General features: G+C 49.6%; 1 protein-coding gene and 1 long non-coding RNA gene across 4 annotated transcripts in view; one reads left to right on the forward strand and one right to left on the reverse strand.

Moving 5' to 3' along the window:
• LOC106028357 (uncharacterized) overlaps positions 1–417 on the forward strand; it is a 106,801-nt gene extending 106,384 nt beyond the window's left edge. The window contains exon 5 of the long non-coding RNA XR_010040983.1: positions 131–417. This is a non-coding gene — a long non-coding RNA (uncharacterized LOC106028357). The remainder of the gene's footprint in view (positions 1–130) is intronic.
• The window catches only part of Plb1 (phospholipase B1), a 118,130-nt gene that overhangs the window by 7,938 nt on the left and 88,034 nt on the right, over positions 1–22,158 (reverse strand). For 2 of the 3 annotated variants that reach the window (XM_063257967.1, XM_013155695.3), the window contains exons 38-51: positions 21,895–21,966; positions 16,569–16,634; positions 13,095–13,155; positions 12,469–12,527; positions 9,640–9,707; positions 9,347–9,390; positions 9,035–9,134; positions 5,466–5,517; positions 4,541–4,621; positions 4,001–4,066; positions 3,307–3,401; positions 2,056–2,134; positions 962–1,066; positions 416–511 (exon numbers count right to left, since the gene is read on the reverse strand). In XM_063257967.1, the coding sequence (XP_063114037.1) occupies positions 416–511; positions 962–1,066; positions 2,056–2,134; positions 3,307–3,401; positions 4,001–4,066; positions 4,541–4,621; positions 5,466–5,517; positions 9,035–9,134; positions 9,347–9,390; positions 9,640–9,707; positions 12,469–12,527; positions 13,095–13,155; positions 16,569–16,634; positions 21,895–21,966 (1,044 nt within the window). 3 annotated transcript variants of the gene reach the window in all.

The following is a 22,158-nucleotide window of genomic DNA, read 5'->3' on the forward strand; positions in this document are numbered from 1 at the left end:
AATAGCTGGGAGTGTGAGACGGGGCACTGGAATGTAACAGAGCTGACATGTGTTGCAAGTTAATTACCGTGCTGGCTGCTGTGTGCCTTGATCTCAACTAATATTCTGTATCATTTTCGTTCTTCCATAGATGTTAATACAGATCACTTGCTCTAGGTCACACAGGGACGGAATGAAGGTGGAATTTTTACTGAGTCTACCTGTTTGCAAAGTCAGCCTCTGGCAGTGCCTGGGCGTCACTGAGAGTTGCATATGTGCATGCATATTTTGAAAACGACACATCAGGACAGAGTGTGCTGCCACCATTCTGAACTTTGGGGGGAAAGGAGTCATGTGAGTAGGTATGTCACTGTGGGAGGCAGTGACCTGGGGCCGTCCCCCTTCACATATGGCTGCCAGGCCCTCAGCCACTCACCATGTTGTTCCAGAGTGCGATGGCCATCTCCGCGTGGCCACGTTCTGAGAAATGAAGACAGTCCTCAGAGAAGAAGGTGGGGTCAGTGCTCCCGAGCTGTGATCAGAGACAAGCAGGTTATGATCCTCACAGTGCTACCTCTCCCCTCTCGTCTCCCTGCCCAGCAGATGCTTCGAACATTTCTCTTTTTGTCCTTTGAGTTCTGCTGCCAACTGGTGGGAAACCCCAAATTTTGCAACTTTTTAAAAAAAACACATGAATTGTAGCTACCCCCAGTCCATCTCTTTTTCGGCCTGAACGTTGAAAAACAATAATTACAACGTTAGGAAGCTTTCACTTCTATCCTAACCTAGCAAATATAAGGGTGGCTTGGTCACCACTGATTCTCTTTCTTTCTGTCTATGTTCTAATGATAACAAAAAGGCAAAAGAACAATGCTTGGGAGCCCAAATGATGGTAATAAAGAGCCCCCATGGATGAAGGAAATGCACCCATCATCCGAGCTAAGGCTCCACCGTTAGCCTCCCAGCGATGACATCAACTCACCTTGTCCAGCGGGATGAGCGTGTTTTGGAAGAAGGGCTGCACCACAACCGCAAAGTCCTCGCGCTGCGTGTACTTTTCTTGGTAGGACAACCTGGAGATGTCACTCTGAGAGTGGGACAGGCTTCTTAGGGCAGGATAGGCAGGGTCTACTCTGCTGCCTTGGCTTGGCTGTGACTACAGTCAAGCCATCGTACACAAAGACGACTTAAAGGTGCTACACCAATGTGACACACATGCACATTGCTTCCGTATCCCTCATTGAGCACATGCACCCCAAGACCTCTGCTGGATGTCAGGGTCAGCTGAACTCAGTGGCCCCAGTTAGAAGAGCTCCCCAACTTCCCAGACCTGCTCCGTCCATTCCAAGGTGCAGCCCACCCTCCCTGCATGCAAAGGCCAGTTAGATCCAGCTCAAGTGAGTGGCGAGCATTTCAGCCCAGCCCCCCAGAGTGCCCATGCCCTTTGGTGGAAGAGAGTCCATGGTTGCTGGATTTGTTTAGTGCCAAAGTAAGAAATGTAAATGGAATAGACTAGAAGTACTTATCCTCAAGGAGCTTACCATCCATCTGGGAAAAGGAGGCAAGATATAAAAACATAAGAACCATAGACAGCTCTAGGGTCCATCATGTGTACCTTGGACTTGATTTGGGAAACCCTTAGCAGAAGGAGAAGGCTTGCCTCTGGAATGGAGATAGATCACATCCAGAGAGGGAGCAATAGAAGCAGAGGCACCCACGGGCAGGAGAGTGTTGGGGAAGGAAGTGGAGGAAATAGGGAAGGGATGGTGGAAGGGAGTGAGGTAGTAGCAGGTGGCCACCATCCCACCTCCTCTGGGTAGAGGACACTCCAATGACATGGAGTGCACTCTGAGGCCAAGGCTGTATCTGCTCGGGGTTGGTCGGAGAGTCTCCACTATGGGCTCTCTCCCTGCACCCTTCCCTTGCTGATCAGTTAGTCTGGACAAATATTTGGGGGGCTGCTATCTGTCTTTTAGGGAGAGCCTTGCTATCAGTAAAGCCCTGCTGAGCACACAAGTTCTGAGCCCTTGGTTGGGAAGCCAAGGGGTGCTCCTAATAGAGGACAGTGGGGCTCACCTGGAGGTTCCAGGTCACTTTCTTCAGCTCTTGGATCACAGGAGAGCTGGGGAAGTGTCGGAGGCAACTGCAGGTGCTCCTGGGAGATAAGAAGTCTGGGGGTGAGGCTCCTGGGGCAACCTGGCTGTGTCGTCCTAGGAGACTGACTAATGGGGACTCACAGCCATGCACAAGTAGCCCCACAATATACACTTGCTGTTGCTTGGACCCAGAAGGTCATAGAACTGTGCTTGTTGGAGAAGCTGGCACCTGACTGGGATCTCCTCATGCATGGCTGCCCATTTTTTCTCCTTCCCATGCTGGTGGCCCCTGGGGTTTCTGTAGCTGGGAGAAGCTGGAGTCTTGGGAACATTACCATCTCTTTGGGTACAGACTCACTCCTCATCATCCTGAGGCTCTCAGCTCTATGTCTGAGTGTGTATGAATCTCCCTACTGCACGGAGGGCTCCTGCATGGGACGTCTGTTGGGGCAGGGCACCAAGGTGTTGGGACATGCTAGCAGCAGATTCTGAGGAGACATCTCACCAGGGAGAGGGGTTTCTTAATGGCTGCATGAAGCAACTAGGCACCTTCACATCAAATCCATTTAACTTCAAATAGGACTGCCCAGCCGCCCGCAGAACCTCCTCCCCTTAGCAACAGTCATGCACACTGAGAGCCTTCTGACCTCAAGATGGCATACTCCCGCCAGCATCCCACTGATCCGTAAGGAATTTTAGCCCTCAGCAGGAACTCTTACCTTGCTTCCAGTCCCAGCTTTCAAGCATGAAATAAAACCTCCTGCTCTCTGAGAGCCCACAGCAAGTATTTCCTCTCGGCATCCCATCTACCTTGCAAGGAAGGTGTTATCCCTACTTCTAGGTGGGGGAGTTTCTCAAAAGTCCCCTGACTTTACAACAGCAAAACCAGGACTTGACAGTTGGAACTGTCATCAGTGCTCACTGTCCAACGCTGCGTTTCAGCAGAAGGACAAGCCAAGGTTGGACTTTGGAATCCAAGAAATGCCGAGGGGCATTCAGGATCATTTAGTTTGTTCCACTTGACAGAAAAAGCATGCTGGGATCCAGAGAAATGAAGGCACTTGCAGAGAGCAGGCGTTCATTAATGTAGAGGCATCTACTAAGTGGTTTCCTAAGCTGGTGACTAGTTCCTCCCATTCACCCTCTGAATAGGCCCACCTGGCTCTCCCATGGTACCCCCCCGCCGAGTCCCCCCCCCAGGTACCCTCCCCACCATTCCCTGCTCACTTACTGTGCTGCCAGCAGCGCAGTGCAATGCCCGCCTTGGCCCTGGTGCAGGCCAGCCAGCTCCATGATGTCTACTACGTTGATGAAGGCCCTCGGAAGCTGCAGGGAACAGAGAGGTGGGCTTCATGAGTCCCTGGGCAGGTGCGGGGAGAAGTCACTGGGGACTGCTGGAAGGAGCCTGAGGGATTGGCTTTTCCACGTGTGCGGTGCTAGGGTCTGAACCCAGGGATCTGTACTTGCTGGGCAAACACTTTGCCACCCAGCTCCATCCCCAACCTGGAGGTGATCACCTTTAATCCAATTTCACCCTCTTCTGTTCTACCAAAAAAGCAAATTTCACCCTCATCAATTTTACCCTCAGAGGCCCAGAGGGTAAACGTGATTTGTCTGATTTACTGATTTTTCTTTAATGCCCCACTTTATCACGTGGGAAGCAGAGACAGAGACATCCCATTGCCAGTAAGCCACAGGGTGTGACTGCAAACCTGGCAGCTCCAGGGCCAACCTCTGCTATTGCGAAACCCAGTCTTGGAGCCAGTTAGAATTTCCTCTGCAGAGGACCTGGGGCTGCTGCCCCAGCACTCAGGTGGCCACTCACGGCGGAGATTCCAGCGTCTCACTGAACTTGTCTAAAGGCACTCAGGACGGAACCCTTCCCCAGCGAGGGCGCTTACATGTGGGCTGCTACCTTCTCCTACCTCCTCATACAGGATGTCCAGGGCCTGTCGGATGTGCTGGACATACTCCTCGGCCGAGTGGTTCTCCTGTGAAGAAAAAAGGGGCCTCTCAACCCCTGGGTTCTACTCTGGGGAGACAAGAGCACAGGAGGGCTTTGGGGTCTTAGGTGGAGAAGGAGAGGAGTAGGGTGGTCCCGGCCAGTCTTCTTGCAAGTGGACCCCCTGCCAAAACAGGACAGGAAATTTCAGGTGCAGGATAGAGAACAGCTGGTCAGCTATGTGGATACCAGGGACCAGCATTTGTGTGTCTAAGAAAGAGCATTTCCTCAGCAGTGCTGGAAGAGTGGGTCCGTCTAAGTCCTTCTGGAACTGGGGACCACTCAGGCAGTAGAAAAGGCACAGCCTCACCTGCTATGTGCAAACCAGGCATCGTTTGGGCAGATTCAGGTGCCCGGGAGCCCTGGCAAGTGTGACTCCCATGAAGGAGGAGCATGTGACAAAGTCAGGCCCCCAGGCAAGGTTAATGCCAGAGATCACCAGTGGGGTTGCTCAGGAGCCTACCGGATTGTCACAGTAATGACACAAGTCATTGCTGCCAATGAAGAGGGTGATCAGTTTCCAGTCCATCTCCAGGTTGATCTCCTGAGGGGGAAAGATCCCGAGTTTAGTTCCATTTAGGGGTCTGCAGGTGGTACTTACCAGGCTACCCAGCCAGCTCCTCAGGCCACTTTCATTCTCTTTGCATCAAAAGAGAGTAGGTGAAAGTGGGGTCTCCCCACCCTCCTGGTACCCGGGAGAAAGAAGCTTCACAGAGAAGTGGTGGTTGTTGAGGGTATCTATGCCCAAGGGGAGCAGGGTATTTTCCCTTTGCCATGCATTTCCCACAGCCTGTTACAGGCCAAGAGGATTAGCAAGTCCTGAAATGGATCTAAAGGCCTCCACAGAGCCAACAGAAAACATGCAGATAGAAGCCAGTGCCCAGTGTCGATTCTTAGCAGTGTCCTGCGGGCCTCAGTCAGGGGAGGGAAAGGAGGGCCAGAGGCTGGCCGGGACCTAGAGGTGAGGTGGGGTCAGGCCAGCAGCCAGGCCCTCTTGCAGCTGCTTCCCGCTCACCCACCACCATAATAGGAGTCCTGCCAGGAGCTCCATTCCAAGGCATAAACACAGAGCATCTTAAAAAATGGGTGACAAAAAGTGTCAGAGCCTGGGCCAGCGGTAAGGAGCAAGACTTGGAATGAGAAGCCTATTTTTAGCACCTTGTATTTATATAAGAGGACTCTGGGTAGAGGGGGGAAGGCACTAGAGGCCCAAACCACGATCTAGGCCAGTTCTCTGTCCCTCTTCACCCTCCTGCAGTTGGCCCTAGAGGCAGGGGTTCCAGGGGAGCCCTCCACATAGGTGGTAAGCTGGGACTGTCACAGGGCCCTGCCACCTCTCCACGAGGATATGGCACCTTCTGGGTGGTGGTCCAGGGGTCAGTACTCACGGTGCTGGCTTTCATTCGTTCTACCAGGTCTCGGGCCTGGGCTGGCATGTCCCTAACAGGAGGAAGAAAAAGAGGACGTCAGCGTTGCTCAGGAGGGCTCCAGGGCCTAGGGAGAGCAGCGCTACAGGATGAGTAGTGTCCTACAAAGGTTATTTCTCAGGCTGCATCGATGAGCTGTCCGCTCTCCTGAATCCTGTCATGGACTGCGGGGTCACACTGACTCAGACCCCACTACCCATCATTTGTAGCCAGGGTGGAGGCCTAGATGGCCATTTGGGTTGGGACTGGTCAACTTTTCTTTCAGGGATTTTTCTGTGCTTATATCCTCAAGCTTTACCATTGCGAGCTAACCCTGTTCCTTATTCAGTTTTAAAAATAACGTCTGGCCGTTCTTTCAAGATTATGGTACACAGCGTATTAACTATTGTTATTCTCTATTTTGTTATGAAACTTTTTTTTCTTTCAAGACAGGGTCTTGCTACGTGGTACAGCCAGGAGATGTAGCCCAGGCTAGCCTCAAACTCATGGCAATCCTCCTGCCTCAGTCTCCTCCCACATGGTGGGATTACAGGAGTGTGCCACCACGTCCAGCTTTGTGCATATGTAAGAATTCTTTCTACATTAATGTCCACTTTGATTGCATTGAATAAAAAATTAAATAAAAATAATCTTTGTATTTGAGTCTTTTAACTTTTACTCTGACCACGCTATTCCTTCAATGCTTTTGTTTCTCCTCTTTGTAGTTAGATTCCCACAGAATTCCCTGCCACCCTCCTCTTTTGTTTTTTGACCCCTGCCAAAAAACAGGATTAGTTCTTCGTTCATCTCCTAGGTGTCTTCATAAATAAGACATGGCTGTTTGGTGTTCTGGGTAAGTTAGATGTATGCCAATGAGACACTATTCGGCCACACAAAAGGGACAAACTGTTGCTATACTTAACAATATGGATGAGTCATAGTGTCTCAAAATAAGTTTGCTGGATGGAATAAATCAAATTCCACCCACCGCCAAGAGCACATATTCTTTGATTCCATTTACAGAAAATTCCCGAAAATTTAAACTAACAGTAGCGGAAAGCAGGTTAGTTGCCTAGGGCCTGGGAAGAGGTTAAGGCGGGAATGGAGGGAGAGATTAAAAAGGGGAGATTACTAGGAAACCCTGTGGGTGATGGACGGGTTTATTACCTTGGCCACGGTGATGGCGCCACTGGTATGTACGTATGTCAAGCCTTATCAAGCTGTATGCTTTTAATGTGTACTTTATTGTGGTCAATTATATCTCAATAAAGCTGTTTCTTTAAAAAGATATGGATATGAGAAGTTAAGTCAACAATGGGCATCTAGTCAATGGAATCTTCATTGAAGAAGCCATAAATGAAGTAACCAATACAGGAAAGCCATTTAAAATTGGCCACTGAGCAAGCCCCATCCCTGCCCTTAGTTTTCATTAAGCAGAATGTCTACATCTGGGATCATCTGGATGCTACTGCTATTTATGGTGATACCAGGAAGCTACAAAGCAAGCCTGATAGGGTAAAGGTGACCACAGAAGTACCCATAACCTTTTACTAGGTTCAAGACATGACTAAGGGAACTCACAGATGAAGACCGTCCACTACTTCCCTCTTCCTAGGCAACCTCTTACCCTTCAGTTTCCCATGAGCCTTTGGTTTCCCATGAGCCTTTGCTCTGAGCCCATTTGGCATCTCCTCCATTTCTCTTCTCATTCCAGGGCTCTGGGCTTCTCCTTTCAGCTCTGCTATGTGAGCTTGCAGGGGCTACTGAGCCCCACCTGCTGGTGTGACTCTTTTCACCTTGCAAAGCAGGAGGCTGGGTTAAATGATTTCAGTAGTCCTGGCTGATTGTCATTCCCTCCATGAGGTCCTGGGCTGGGGCACATCCAGGTTTAGACTGCACACTTCTGTTTTCTCCCTGTACTCTATGACTCAGTATCAGTCTATTTCAGTCTGCCGTGTTGTCATATACAATACTAACTTTACCCAAAAGTTTTTTCCTGTTTGCTCAGTGTCCTTAACTAGAGCACAAGCTCTTTATAAACAAGTTCACATTTAGATTCTTTTGTATCTCTTAGTAACCGTTGAATGAATTCGTGCTTATTGGTCAGTGGACGGGACATTAGCTATTGAATAAAGCTTGAAATTAAATATCCTAATAATAGCAAATGTTTGTGCATGCATATTGTATGTTGTACTAAATTCTTTCCAAGGGCTACACATCTTATTCAATCCTGAGAAGCATCCCTGTTTTGATGAAGAAACTAAGATTCAGATATGTTAAGCCACTTGCCCAAGGTCACACAACCAGCGGGGAGCAGAGCTGGGATTTGGACAAAGCTAGTGTGCTCCAGACCTCATGATCTTGGGTACTCTGCTCTGGCATTTATCTCTTAGGAAAATTCAACCTCATTCACACTGAGAACCAAGGAATGTCAAATCAGCCTTAAGTCAATGGCTTATTCTTGTTTTCCCTAATACTAGTCATCAGTGATGTCTACAGACCTCAGCTACCTCTTCGGCCCCTGGTGGAGATGCTGAGCAGCAGAATAGACAAGGCAGTGAGGGACGGGAACTGAGAAAGGAGTTTGAATGGGAACAGACAGAGAAACCCAGCCAAGCTGTGCTTAATGAGGCCTGGGCTGAATAATAATGGTAATAGTAATAATAGTAATTAAAGGTGAGTATAGTGGTCCCACAAAGCCCAACTTTTCACAGAAATTCAAGTCCTTCCTGCTGACATTGAGGAACGGACATGGCTTCCTGTGGCTCAGAGACTGAGCTGTGAGTTCAGTCAGAGACTGAACAGTTCACAAAGGAACGCTTCCTGTAAACGGAGTGAGTCAAGCCAGCGCCGTTTCCCTGGTGATCTGAGCATAGCGAAACTCCTACAAAGCAAATACCAAGCAGGCTCCGTGCAGAAAATCGATGAACCCGGTCAGGCATTTCAGCTTTAATTATCTGTGTTGTTGTCAAACCAGAGATCTCCGTGAAAACAAACAGCCGCCTGCTATTTGGAGGGTCCTGACACCTAACTCCCTGTGGTGAGAGTGTAGCCTTTTGTAGTCAAAGCCTAGGAGTCCTGAGACAAGGTAGAGAGGAGGCAGACAACCACAGGGACACACACAGAACCTTTCATATACTAAGAGTTGCCCCATGTGGTGCCTCTGCTGGACAGGAGGTGGCATCAGCAGGGACAGTGTCCAGAGAGATGTGTTCCTTCTGCTGCCTTGGAGAGGCTGGGATATCACAGAGGTTAGTGCTACAATCGGACAGTCACATCCTGGATTGTCTGACAGCTCGCTGGGTGACCTTGGCTATTTACGAGCCCTGCTGAAATTCAGCATCCTTCTCATAGTGTCCATGTCTGGAGGCCTAGGGCTTACATGACACAGCCCACAGGGAGGGCTTGGCGCAGGGTTAGCATACAGAAATGCGCCGTGCATACTCTTATGACCCATCAGGGACTAGGCCGCCCTTCCTGCCACCTCCTGCTTCCCACCTGGATCGCTCGGCCTCTCCTCCACGTTCCCTCAGGTACCCAGGGCTACTCACCGAGCTCTGGCTTCTTCCACTGCCACGTTGAATCCTGCCGTCTCCTTCCAGGTACCAGTAGAGAATCCAAAGATGGAAGGGTTGAACTTCTTTAGAATGTCTTTGGAAGGGGACAGGGCAGAGAGCACAGGTGAGAGAGCACCAGGAACTCACGTAGGCTGCAGTCTGGGGGCACAGGTGTGGGGCAGGAGGGTTCTGGTCTTTCTGAGACCCAGCTGATAACCTGCTCTTCCCTTCTCCAGGCACAAGGTCCTGGCCTCATTAAGAGTTGTGACAGCCATAGCGATGGTACTTCTTGGTGAGTCTACTTACTGGGCAGTGTGGTGTGGGTCTCTAAGGCTCCATCTCCTCCAATGCTGGGAAGAACAAATGTCATCGTTAAAATCACCCAGACTCACTGCTCTGTGTGTAATCACACTAGAGTTTCTGCCCCTGGATCATCATTCCCATCACCCTAAGGGCTATATAAGCATCACAGGGTCTCCTTGGGTCTTGGAGCTGGGCCGCAGGGACCCCACCTCATCCCTGGAGGCAGGAGAGGGGAAACACACTCCACCTTGGGAGAGCAGGCATTTCCACTGAGAACGAACTGAGAACATCCTTACCTCCAGGAGAGCCCCCTCCAGGACATGAGCAGGTCGCTGGAGTTGCTTGCTCGGGCTCCCACTGCTGTCTGAGAAAACAAACAGAAGCAGTTGGGTCAGGACATAGAGCTGGTGTAGGACCTAGATTTGCCTTTTCTGAAAACAGTAGCCAGTCTTCTCCAGGCCACCTTAATCTCAGGGTTCTCACATTCATCTCCCCAGACCTCTACCAGTTACAAAGAACCACGTTGTATTGATTCTTTCTTCCGTTTGTCATGCTCCTGGTTGAGACTCTTATCTCCCAGGCATGGAAAACACTCTACCTCCTTCCTGACTTCATGGTCTCACATCTCCCAACACCAGGGATGCTGCCTGCTTCTCAGAATACACTTCTGAACTCTCCAGCCCTGCAGTGTTTCCCTTACCTTGAGGGTCAGGGCCAGATCCCACCAACAATGTAGACACCATAATCTGATGTCTACTTTCCTTCCTGGTATGGTTGATACACTGGGCCAACTTGAGAAGTCCAGAAATTTAAGCAACTCAGCAGGGAGCCAGAGTCCTTACTTTCTAACCACCCCTCAGCCTGTGCAAGAGGAGGGCAGGGAGATTTTGGAAAAATCTTGGAAAGATGTGGAGATGTCGCCCGACAGAGTACAGCTGGATGCCTTCCTTAGGTTGTTCAGTATTGGAGATTCTGGTCAAAGCTCAAAAGACCAGAAGGCTGATACAAATCCTGCTAGTAAAGACTAGGCCCAGGTGGTTTCTGCTAAGAAGTTCTGCATTGGGTGCTGCACTCCAGAGAATGTGTATTATGAGTCGGCAAAAACTTTGTCTGTATGTTGCCTGAGATTAAGGGCAGTGGACTAATTAATCTGGCAAAAGAAATTTCAAGGCAGTCAAGTGTTAAGGCTGTGGCACTATTGTTGGAACTGTCAGCCAGATTTATGCTGCAAATAAAGAGCAAAGAGCTCAGCAGGATGATTTAAAACACTGAGTTTGGCCAGAAACAAAGCTCCAATGAAGCTGTGGACTGCAAAGATAGAGCTAAGGAAATCTTGATTGTTGAGAAGCAACAGGAGAATAGAAAAGATGGCCTGAAGCCATTACAGAAAGTAGCAAATCTTGAACTTTGGCAGCCTCAAAACTGCAAAAGTGAAAGACTTTGCTTTCAGGTAAAAGCTGCATAGAAAATTGGTTCCTCAGAATTGGATTCAGAGTGCTGGGTGATCGAGGTACTCGGCAGCCAGGAGAGGGAAGCCTGGCTAGCTCAGTGGACAAAGCATGAGCCTTGGGAGGGGGGCCGGAGAAAATGTTATGTTTCTAATGTAATATAATATTGATAGATGTATTGTTTAACGCTCTTAAGCGTTAAACTTGTGTTACAATGTTCAAGTTGTAAAATGATAAGAATATGCATATCTTTGTATTGGAAACCAGTTTAAAGAAATGTGTTTGATTCTTAAATTGGCAAGAGATGGATTGTTATGGTTGATGTTATGGTTAATACTTGAGAAGTTTAGAAGTTTAAGTGAATCAGCAAGGAGCCAGGTCCTTACTTTGTAAACATCCTGTGCAACAGGAAGGTGAGGAGATTTTGTGAGTGTCACACACCCCCTGGAGGGCGGGTGCCTGTGCACTATATAGGGGAGGGTGATACGGTCTTGTTGCTTTGTTGTCTTCGGCCTCCTGGAAGTGTTGCCCTGTGCGATGGCACCCTGCCCCCTGCCTTGGAGCCAGCTGATTATGGACTGAAACCTCCACAAACTGTGAGCTAAATAAACCTTCCGTTCCTTAATTTTGGGTGTCAGATATTTTGTCTCAGCAATGAGAGAAAAGTAACCGAGACATTTCTCCTCATCTAATCTCTCCTCTAGTCTATATAAAAGTTTCAGGTGTAGGCACATTGATCTGTCTCTATTTCCCAAGCAAGAGGGCCTCCAGTTGCTCAGCCCCAATCCCCACCCACTCCATTCTGCCCAGAGTGCTGAACCTCCTCCTTTCCATCCCCCTCAACCCCTAATTCATTCACTAAAATGTTCTTCATTCCCACTTCTTCTGTAAAAGCTTTCTCTGTATGTTCTGTCTTAAAATTCTTTGAAATCTGTAGAAGTAACACATTCAGCAACCAGTGAAATAATACAAAGATTTTTTTAAAAAAAGGATAATCTACTCCCACCTTAAGAATCTTGGGCCAGATGCCAAATCCACATCCCCCTTTCCATCCCCCACCATGGTGAAATCCTGGCTGTAAGCCAGGTGCGCTGCCTTCTATGCATGTCTCATCTTTGTACCGGGTGGCTTTGTTTCCTCAGAAAGGAGTACTGTATTTTGAAAGTCCTGTGATGCCACCCGTGCTGTGCGATCACACATCTCTTTCTGAATGCATTTCTTTTGTCCTGGCCAGACAGGTTTTTAGAGGGCTCTGGCTGTGCTGCTCTCTCTTTTTTCTTTTTTTTCCCCAGAATTGCTGATGGAGCATCAGGCACAGAGCAATCACTAAATAGTGGGCTAATGCTATGCTAATGCTAGTAGTGGGACTGAACTGTTGGCCAGGAATTGGGCTCCTGCTGCCTCATGGACTGGGGGCACTGGGCAAGGTGTGGGTGAGACTCTGTGTCTGGGTGGGTGGAAGTGAACCCCCTGATAAAGGCAGGCAGTGTATACAAGTACCACAACATGTGGATGAGATGTCTGGGAAATTGCTTCTCCCCAGGGTGCAGGGACCCTCATGAGAGTGGAGTTTGAACACCACTAGGGAAGGTGTGGGGCTCAATGCCAGCTCTCTGCACAGGGCGTGGCTGGCTCCCAAGCACCCACTTCCCCCCAGCCCTGTGCGTTAGCACTCACAGTCAGCGAGTCACCCAGGGCTGCAACCACTTTGATGTCTGCTGGTTGGAGCTTGTGAACTAGGGAGACAGACAAGCAGAGAGATGATTGGGGTTGGAGGAATCTGCCGAAGTATGAACTTTCCCAGGCCTGCAGTGCTACCCGGGCCCCAGGTTCCCGTGGCTCTTATTTCCAGCTTAAGTCTTTAGCAACTTTTCCCCTTCCAAAAAAGGAACTGATCCTACTTATGCAGAACCACCAGCCCACCGAAGGTCATGGGCTTGATGGATCGCATCCTCCTTGAAAGAACCCTGCTCCCACTGGGATAGTCCAGGAAAGTTTCAGCTGCTGCATCATAAGCATAGGGAGCTCGACCCCAACTCCTGTCTGTATTCAACTGAGCAGGAAAGCCTGAGGGGTTGCCACTGGGACTAATGGGAAATCAGAAGTGTAACTTGGAGAAGTGGCTCATGTTCCTCCTTGTGGGAGCCCACTGGTGGCCAGAGCTACCTCCTTGGGGCCTCCTAGGGTTTAGGTCTACCACACACGGCCATCAGCAAGGCCTGCTGGAAGTGTGTCTCAACCGTCCCACAGACCTGCTGCTTTGCAAGACCCTTTAGTGAGGGGCTGATGCTTTTTTCACTCACCTGAGGTGGGGACGCTATTGGAAGGCTTCCACTCTGTGCACAGGAAGTCACTGCCCCAGTTCTAAATCAGTGGAAGAAAAGACACAAGGCCAACACTCATTGAGCAGAGATGCTGACCCAAGAAGAGCCAGCTAAGGGGGTTTTGGTGAAAACTGGAAATACGTTGCTGCAGGGGTTCATGGGAATTGTGAGAGGGCTAAGAGGAAAATTAGAGGAGAAAAGTGGGTGTCTGCCTGCTCCACATACCCCCACCACACAGGTGCACGTCTGCGTGTACACACACTTGCACGTACACGCTACCCTCCCATCCTGGCCCATCTGTACTCTTGAGTGGAGCCAGCAGCTGCCCCAAAATGGGGAAAAACAGTGAACTCTCACTGCCATGTGGTTTCCTGAAGGAACGCAGGACATGAGTAGCAAAAGTGACATTATGGGCATGCCTTTGTGTTTCAACACTAAGCCAATTTGCACTAATTACAATGTGAGGGCCTAAGCAATCATTGTCTTTTGCATATCTTCTCTGTACACCTGTGTATATTTTTGCAAATTTAACTTAAGAGCCACCCAAGAGAGGGTGATGTGATCTAGTTCACATCAGTCCTTCATTCATGGTGATACTGAGAATTGAACCCGGCACCTTCATACTGGGTTACAGCCCTACACCTTTTGTAAAGTTCTGAGCAAGGGTCCTAAGTCACTTAGTTGTGTAGGCTGGGCCTCAACCTTGCATCCTCCTGCTTTCTGCATATCTTTTCTGTATACCTGTGTGTATTTTTGCATATTTAAGAGCCACCAATTTCTTGTATGTTTACAAATGAATGCCTGTAACGCTACATAGTTTTGATCAACCTTCCCAGCCTCTGTAGTAGAGGGCTTTTCTCCAGGTGCTTGGGTGGGGTTTAGAAGTGGAAAGCAGAAGGCCCAGAAATAGCTAGAATCCAGAAAACTGATGGAGACCTTGAATCTGTATCTCCAAATCTCTATTGCTCCAAATATCTATTGCTGGGTGCACAGGAAGCCTCCACTGACGGGTTGGTTCTCTAGGATTGTGACCGCCAGAGGCTTTGGGAGCTCAGCTCATCTGTTTAGGCAGGTAACGGTGAAGACAAGTTTTGTTAAAATATCCCTATTATGGAGGAGTGAAAATGTCTTTTAAATATTATTCGCCTAACCCAGGGGAATTTAGTTTATTCCAATGGGTTGCTCAGTTCAACACACCAAATAGATTTCTTCTTCTGTTTGGAAGTTTTACTGAAATCCAGAATAGACTTGTGGACAAATGACAAATATTCTGAGAAAATACACTTTAAAAAAATCTACATAGCCATCAGCACCTTAAAATTATGTCCTTTCATTGGGGAGCTAGAGACACGGACATTCCGTGGAGATTAACAGACACAGCCTGGAACTTGACAAAGATCGCCTGTGACAGGGGAGAACCACAGGCTGCATCCTAAGCCAGGGCTTCCCAGTCCCCCTGGGATCTTGTAAAAATGCAGAGACGGATTCCGCAGGACCGGAACAATGCCCACAGTACTGCACTTCTGACAAGTTCCCAGCTAAGAATGATACTGCCTGTCTGTGGCTACTTTAAGCAGGCAGCTGTTTCTAAGCTATTTCTCTAGCAGGGGAAGCAAAGATACACAAGAACAAAGATCCAAGGAGTCAGGCCCAGGGCTCACTCTGCTCACACTGCCTGCCAATAGTTAGGACAGCATCTGAAAGTAACTGTGAAAGAAATTAAGGGCTGATTGACAAGTTATAGCTCACATTTCAAGATTTATGATAGAATTTGATCACTGGGTTCAACACAGGACAAGACTCCACTGGACTAATGTGAACCAAAGACAGTACTTGTTAAAGACAGCACAGAGTCCAGCCCAGGGCTGTTACTGCTCATACTCTGGAGCTTAGGAACTGTTCTTTAATAATTTTATACAGATTAGTTCTGACTCTAATTTGACTTGGAAAAAGCTATCCCTAATCGCTGATCTCCAGGCTTGTTATCCACACAGTCATCAGAGAAATTTCTTAAAGGTGCGGACTGGGCCAATTGGGATGGTGAATACCTATAATCCCAGCACCCTGGGAGGCTGAGGCAGGAGGATGCAAGGTTCAAGCCCAACTCAGTGACTTAGCAGAACCCTTTCTCAGAATTTTACAAAAGGTGTAGGATGTAACCCAATGTGAAGGTTCTGGTTCAGTCCTCAGTATCGCCATGAATGATGTGAACTAGATCATATCACCCTCTCCTAAATCCTACAGTGGCTTCCCATCCCAACTCCCACCTTCTTGCTTGGAATTCAGGGTCTATGAGATCTGGTTCTGAGCACTCCTCTGATTTCATCTCCTGTGCTCTCCCCTCATCGAGTGCCCTCCCCCATCCACTGTGACCTCCTTTCTCTTCCTCAAATACATAGAATTCAACCCCCTTTTTAAGTCTTTGTGATCTCTCATCCTTCTGCTTGGAGCTGTGTTTCTGCCTCTACTTGGGGCACCATCTTCTTGTCTTGGCTCTTATAGCTCAAATCACCCCTCTTTGAAGAAGCCCAGTCTGCACACTCTGTGTGAATCTGCCACCCTTCCCCTGGCCCCATCATTCTGTCTAAGATTGCCCTCCTTGGCACTATTACTATATGAGAGGACTGTTTTTAGCTCTTTCCCGAGCACCTTCCTCCGTGGATTATAAACTTCACGAGAGCTGAGACCCACCTGTCAGGTCTATTTCTCTAACTCCCTGAATAGTGTCTGGCATATAGTAGAACGTCAGTAAGCATCTGTATTGGGCTCTAACTGCTCAGGTAAGGACAATGTGTGATCTCTCTCAATCCTCACCAGCACCTAGCTTAAGATGGGTGTGAAATCAATGGGTGTGAACCATGAAACTGCTGTGAAGCCATGGGTGTGAAGCTGAGCTGATGCTTGAGCTCCTGGTCTGGTGGCCGATAGATATGTACTACTCCAGGGCTGTCCTGCAAGGGCTGATGTGTCAGGGAGGCTGTCTCGTGACTGGCAGTCCCTAAACCCCTGGGCTGTGAATGCTCAGTGTGGGATGATTGACTTGAACCAAGAAGCCCTACGGGTCTGTGTCAGCTTCCTGTTGGGCCCCACTCTGGCACTGAGATCCCTTCCCACTTGGCTTCCACCTTTGGAAGCTGATGGAACACCGCTGCCACTGCCTCCTCTCTGTCTCTTCTTGTCTGACTCTGTCTCCACTTCCCCGGAAGTGGAAGAGGTGTTGGCGAGCAAGGATTGCCAAGGTCAAAGGCACTTCCTCTGACTGGTCACCGACATCAGGTAGGCGACCTGAGAACATGTTCAGGCAGCGCTGGGGCCTCCCAGTTCAGCAGTTCCCATTATGTAAGAGGAGTACATTTCTGCTTAAGTGAACACCCTGAAACCTGTGCCACACCCCAGGGCCCTGGCAAGTGAACACAGCTTGTGTTCAAGAGACAGACATGAGTCAGGGGTTACCTCAATGGCTGGCTTGGTGGGGTACGTGTAGTCGCTGTTCTGGGGGGTTCTCAGGAAGGGCTCCTCCTACAAAACAAAATAATCCATACGGACAGGTCATCTGACAGTACTGAAGATTGCTTAAGCAGTAAAAATTCTGCTGTCTAGATTTAACATGGTTCTTCTGCATTTAAATAGAGAGAACTATGTAGACATAATTTCATTCATTCCCTAGAAGGTTTTATGTAGCAGCTTTGGCAAGGGATGTAGGATAAAAGGCTTAAGCAGTCCCCGTGTCTGGGCTTTCCTTTCCACCCTAGCAACCAAACAGCAGCTCCCCAGTTCTCAGATTTACTTTTCTTTCGTTCGTAATTTCTCTGGCTAGAGATTCACGTGTCAGCCTTTTTCGGTTTCCTGGGAAGTGTTATGATCATCAGTATGTTTTATTATGTTTTTGCTTTTCTCTCTGCTTCCTCGGAACTGTGTGTTATATCTTCTTTTGGTTTCCTAGCTTTATGATGGTTTTTCTTGTGAAACATACTTTTCATGCTCTACTTACCTGTTTCCCAATCAGTTTTCAAACAAGTCCAGTCTAGACACCAGGTCTACCTAACTGCGGGTAATGGGTTAATCAAGGAAGATGACCGTGTGTGAGGTGGAAAATGGGAACATGATGGGAAAGCAAAGATCAAGTCAGGATGGGTGACTCATCAGGAAATATCCAAGTGGCCACAGAGCTGGGAACTCTCAAAATGCACTTAGGGTGCAGAAAGGCCATAGTGTGAAAATTTGAGAAAAGAAAATCAAACTATTGAAACAGAAGTCTTTAGGGATAAACGGTATGGGCTGAAAACTAACTACTCAGGAGTAAACTCCACCAGGAGATGTTTTAATCCACTGCAGAGGGTCAAGGGAGAAGATGAAGAGGAGGAGGAAGATGAAGGGAGGGAGGAGGGGGGTCTAAATGCTCTCAGAGGGGACTTGCTTTCTCCTGTTCCTGCTGTAAGCACTTCATCTTGTCTCACACCTGACCCCAGGCACACAGTCACATTCCTGCATGGCACTGCAGACATCTGGCACCGCAACTTGCAAATGTCCCCATTTTACAGACAACAACTGAGGCCTAGATGGGGCAAGAACCCGTTCCAGGTTAGAGACAACGTTGTAAATGCAAAGCTGGGGCCAGTCCTGACCTGGACTGGTCCCTGGCCTGGTTCCTTTCCTCGCTTTGGGACCAGGCCAATGAACAGAAGACCCTGTAGGACAGACAAAGAGGGTCCCTTTGGAGGACAAAGTTTATATGCACAAAATATTCAGTCCCCAACACAGATGTGCTCTCCTGGGGCACTGGACAAGCCTCCCCTTTCCTGTGAGCCTTGGAATTCCTGTCTGAAACCTGGACCAGAGGCCGTCCTTCCAGGGACATACACTTGAGGCCAAGGACAAGACAGAAGAGGGCTCTCAGTAGCCTGTCCCCATGGCTGCCTGGCGGTTCAGTGTGCACGGCTACTCAGAAGGGCATTCTGGGAGCCTCCAATGAAGAAATGGAGCTGCTCCTGCACTCAGAGTGGGGTTCTCAGCGTGAGGATGAGGGCAGTGCACAAGACACCAAAGCATCCGAGAATGGTGGCCCCATGAGTGCAGCGATGCTGAGGGGTTGCTGAGGACCAGAGAACTGCACTCCTTAAAAATGAGGATGGAGTGGGGAAGAGTGCTGCTAATTATGATCATCCCTACAAGGATGCCCCGACTGGGCCCAGGGTCAGGGGCTGGAGCTGGATCCAGACTGACCAGCAAGAGAAGAAGCAGAAGCAGACACATCCTGCCCTTCTGTGAGAGACACTGGAATGCCATGGAGCATGAGAACAGGGCCAGGACAATGGCAGATAGATGAGCTAGGTATGGGCACTCGTTTTTACGGACCATAGACTGACTGCTTTAAAGGCTATGAGTCTAGCAGGTTCTGCAGAAAAGGTACTGAACCCACCTGGCTCTTGAGGCAGCGGGGAACAGGAGCAGGTAATAAGTGAATGGGGGACAGAGAAGCAGCCTAGTTCCAGCTACCCCAAGGCAGCAGCCTGCCTGGGAGCCAGGTGGCCACCTGCTTTGTGTCCACAGCATGAGACAGGGGCTGTGGGACAGGTCATCCTGGGTACGTTACTAGGTATTGAGTTCCACAGAGAAGGAGCTTCTCTTCTGTGCTGCTTGAATCAACACAACTCAAAGGCGGCCACATCCCAAGGAGAAACATTTCCACGGGGGAGGGGCCAGCAGTCACATCTGAAGCCTGTGTTTGAGGCCACAGTGGGGGAGGAGGAGGGAAGGAGGCCCCACAGCAGGCCATGGAATGTGTCCTGCTACCTCTTCCCTTCTGTGCCCAAAATGCTGTTCTTTACCTGCAGATGGCACAACTTGTGGGTGGGCAGCCTTGGCAGCATGACTTCAACAAGTGTGGAAATTAAAGTGCAGGTGTCGCTGCTCCACGAGGGACATGGCGGCGGTGGAATCTGGTTACTATACGGGAGAGGGCGTCACCCATCTCTAAATCCTGTCCCTCTGAGATCCCAAAGTCAGCTGATTCTGTTATGTGATGGGAAGGTGGGGCCAGGTAACTTTCCATGCAGACAGTGGGGCCTGAGGTTTCGGGGGGCTGAGGGGGGCTGGGAAGAGGGACAGCAGGGCGGGACCCTGGGAAAAGCCCATTAGTTTGGGTGCTGGGATAGCAAGACAGAAATGGAGGTCAGAAGGAGCAGAGTTTGGGGAAATGGTTGCTATTTAGATATTATTTGTTCAAGCAATTATTTTTTGAATGAATGTTTGCTGAGTTACAGATGAGGGTGGGGCAGGGCAGGATTAGGAGGATTTAAAAGGTTTGTGCACTAAGCCCATAACTCAACAGAAAAAGTGCTAACCCATAAAGTTTAAAGAAACCCAACAACAGTTTCGTTTTCCTTCTCATGGTAAAAGATAGGATAAAATATTTGATGTTATTTCAGTGCTCTACCCTTTCCTCCTCCTTTGTTTCTGGTTCTCTGCCACATATTTAATCTACTTTTTGGGTAACCTTACACCAAAGGAGGAACGCTTCAGGGGGAAACTTGGACTGAGAAATGAAGACAGAAATCAAAAGACTGAGGAATCCAGAGATTGAGGAAAACCAAGAAGTGGGAACCCTCAGGGTGACAGGATGGAGACAGAGAGGGACAGAGACAGAGGAATGGAACTGAACCATGGAAGTTGGAGAAGGTCACATTTTCAGGATTAGGAGAAGAAAGGAGGGCCATTAAAAGAGATGAGAAGGGGCAGCACCCCGAAAAACAGAAAACTCGAGGTGGTTTAGCATCCACAAGCCCAAGGAGGAACACATTTAAAGGAAGAGGGGGGTTAACTTTCACAGCAGAGGTCAGAGAAAGGAACAGCTGGATAAGGATGGAGCTGAGCTCTCAGGTGGTTCAGCCAGCTGCACTGGGGGGAAAGGGAAGGCGTGGACAGAGGCCGATGGAAGCAGGGAGGGAGCATCAGTCACAGTCACTGTGCACAGAGCGATCCACAGTTGGTTGTGAAACATCCCCTCTAACCCGAAAACACACAGAAACCCAGGTGCTGCACAGCTGCACAAATTCCTGGCAGAAGGTACCCGGGCAGCAGTGTAGCTGGCGGTGGGGGAGGAGGAGCAGGAGACTGGAAAAGCTCCTTAGCACACACATCCATCTCGGGTCTGCCTCCCGCTGTGTCCTGCCTGTTGCTTCTATGTTTAGACACAGCTAGGACAGAAATTATGTACTGCCTGTCCCTTGTGGGGACTTTTGCATGACTCTGAGGCACATGGGAGAGAGCAGATGGCACCTGAGGCACAGCACAATGAAGCTGGCCTGGCCAACAGATGGACCCTCCTGGAATGGGTTCCAGGGTTGCTTAGCAACAGCTTCTCGCAGGCGGGGCTTCTACTGGCTGGGGAGGCTGAGTTTCTTCTGCGTTCACCAGTGGTGCCACAGAGCTCCACTCAGCTCACCAGTGGTTCCACAGGGAGGAGTATCACCCTCGTGGAGCTCCCTGCCTGGTCTGGTCTGGGGCATGGCAGAGTTGTTTTGTGATGTAGATATCCCTGACCCAGTGGCTAGATACCAACCTGGTAGTTAATATATATTTTGGGGAAAATTGCAAAGGATATCTGATTGGTGTGAATTATTCCTTTCACTATTACATGAAAGCAGTGTTGGCAATTAGAAAAAGGCCCTTCATGGTTGAAATTCAATATGGCACACAAGAACTGTAAAAATATTGAACTACCTAAATTGCCCAGTCTCTCCCTTGGCCCTCCTGAACATCCAAAGGATCTAGCCATTACAGGGGGACCTTGCCCACCCTCTGGCATGCATGTGACTATCTGGACTGGTGGCACCCATGAGGCATGGATGGTTACATGATTTGACTGTCATGGCTTAATCCTCAGACCTAGGAAGTGAGCTGTGTTACACTGCATCCATCCATTCCCGCTCTCCTAGTGAGGCTGAGGGGCATCAGACTGAGCCTGCATCCAAGGCTGGGTGGAGAAGGCAGCAGGGGCCTGGGCACAGGTGACCCCTCTGCTGGGGGCCCAGCGGACACACGGGGGAGCTGCAGGCCCGTGCCCTGGCTCTGCGCAGCCAGGAGGGTAGGAGAAGTGGGTGCTGCCTGACCCAGGAGGGAAACCCAGCCTCCCTGCTTAGGTCAGGCCCTCTGCTTTTATTGCCTCTGCAGGCGCTTAGGCCTTGCCCTTATTTGGTTAAAAAGCTGTAAGATAGTAGCTGAAGGCAATGGGAATCCAAACCTCCCCCAACTCGTAGGCCTGAAATCAAGCTGAACAACCATCACTTACATATTCCTCCTTAAAAGGATCCTGAGTTGTTCTCACCCTGACTGCAGCCTGCTCTCCTGCACCCAGCAGGGACTCTCCCTGTGCTGTCCTCTCTGATCATCTCCAGGCTGGGCTCTCTGCAATCCATGCTTTATGTGCTCTGATCACTACTCCTGAGCCTGCCTGGTCTCTTGCTGTGCCCTCTCACCTGCAGCAGATGGTTCTGTCTGCCACAGAAGGTGCTGCCAGAATGAGCCTTCCCATGGCTGCTGTTCAATTCCTGCAGACCCTTGCTACATCCCCTAACCCTTCCCTCCTTCCTCGCTCATCCCCAAGAAGCAACCACCTCTGCAGCAGATTCTCATCAACTTCCCCCCTCCCTCTAGAATGCGGCTCCCTTCCCCTCCCCGCCCCCACCCCAGATACAAGATGGTCAGTGGGGCAGCTGGTCTGGGGAAAAGAGGGAGGGCAGGGCTGGGCTGAGCTCCAGTTCTGGAGAGGAACAAATACCTGGGTGGGGCAGGGCAGGGAGATGTCTGCTGTCAGGTCCAGAGTATCAGTTTTGCTTCCTACAGGTTCAAGCTGATCAGGGAAGAAGAGAAAGTCACCAGCACGCCCATTCCCTGGCAGCGTCCTGCAGTGGGGAAGGCTCACAGCTTAACTTTGGGGGTTTTGACTCTGCCGCTCCTTGCTCTGCCCACCGTAGGATACTGAGCAAGTGACCGACTCCTCTGGGACTGAGCATCCTCAGAAATTCCTAACACTGCTCTGCTG

Source organism: Cavia porcellus, unplaced genomic scaffold (genome assembly GCF_034190915.1).
Source record: "Cavia porcellus strain 051 isolate PalLab524CR breed Dunkin Hartley unplaced genomic scaffold, mCavPor4.1 scaffold_1, whole genome shotgun sequence".
NCBI classification, from domain to species: Eukaryota; Metazoa; Chordata; class Mammalia; order Rodentia; family Caviidae; genus Cavia; species Cavia porcellus.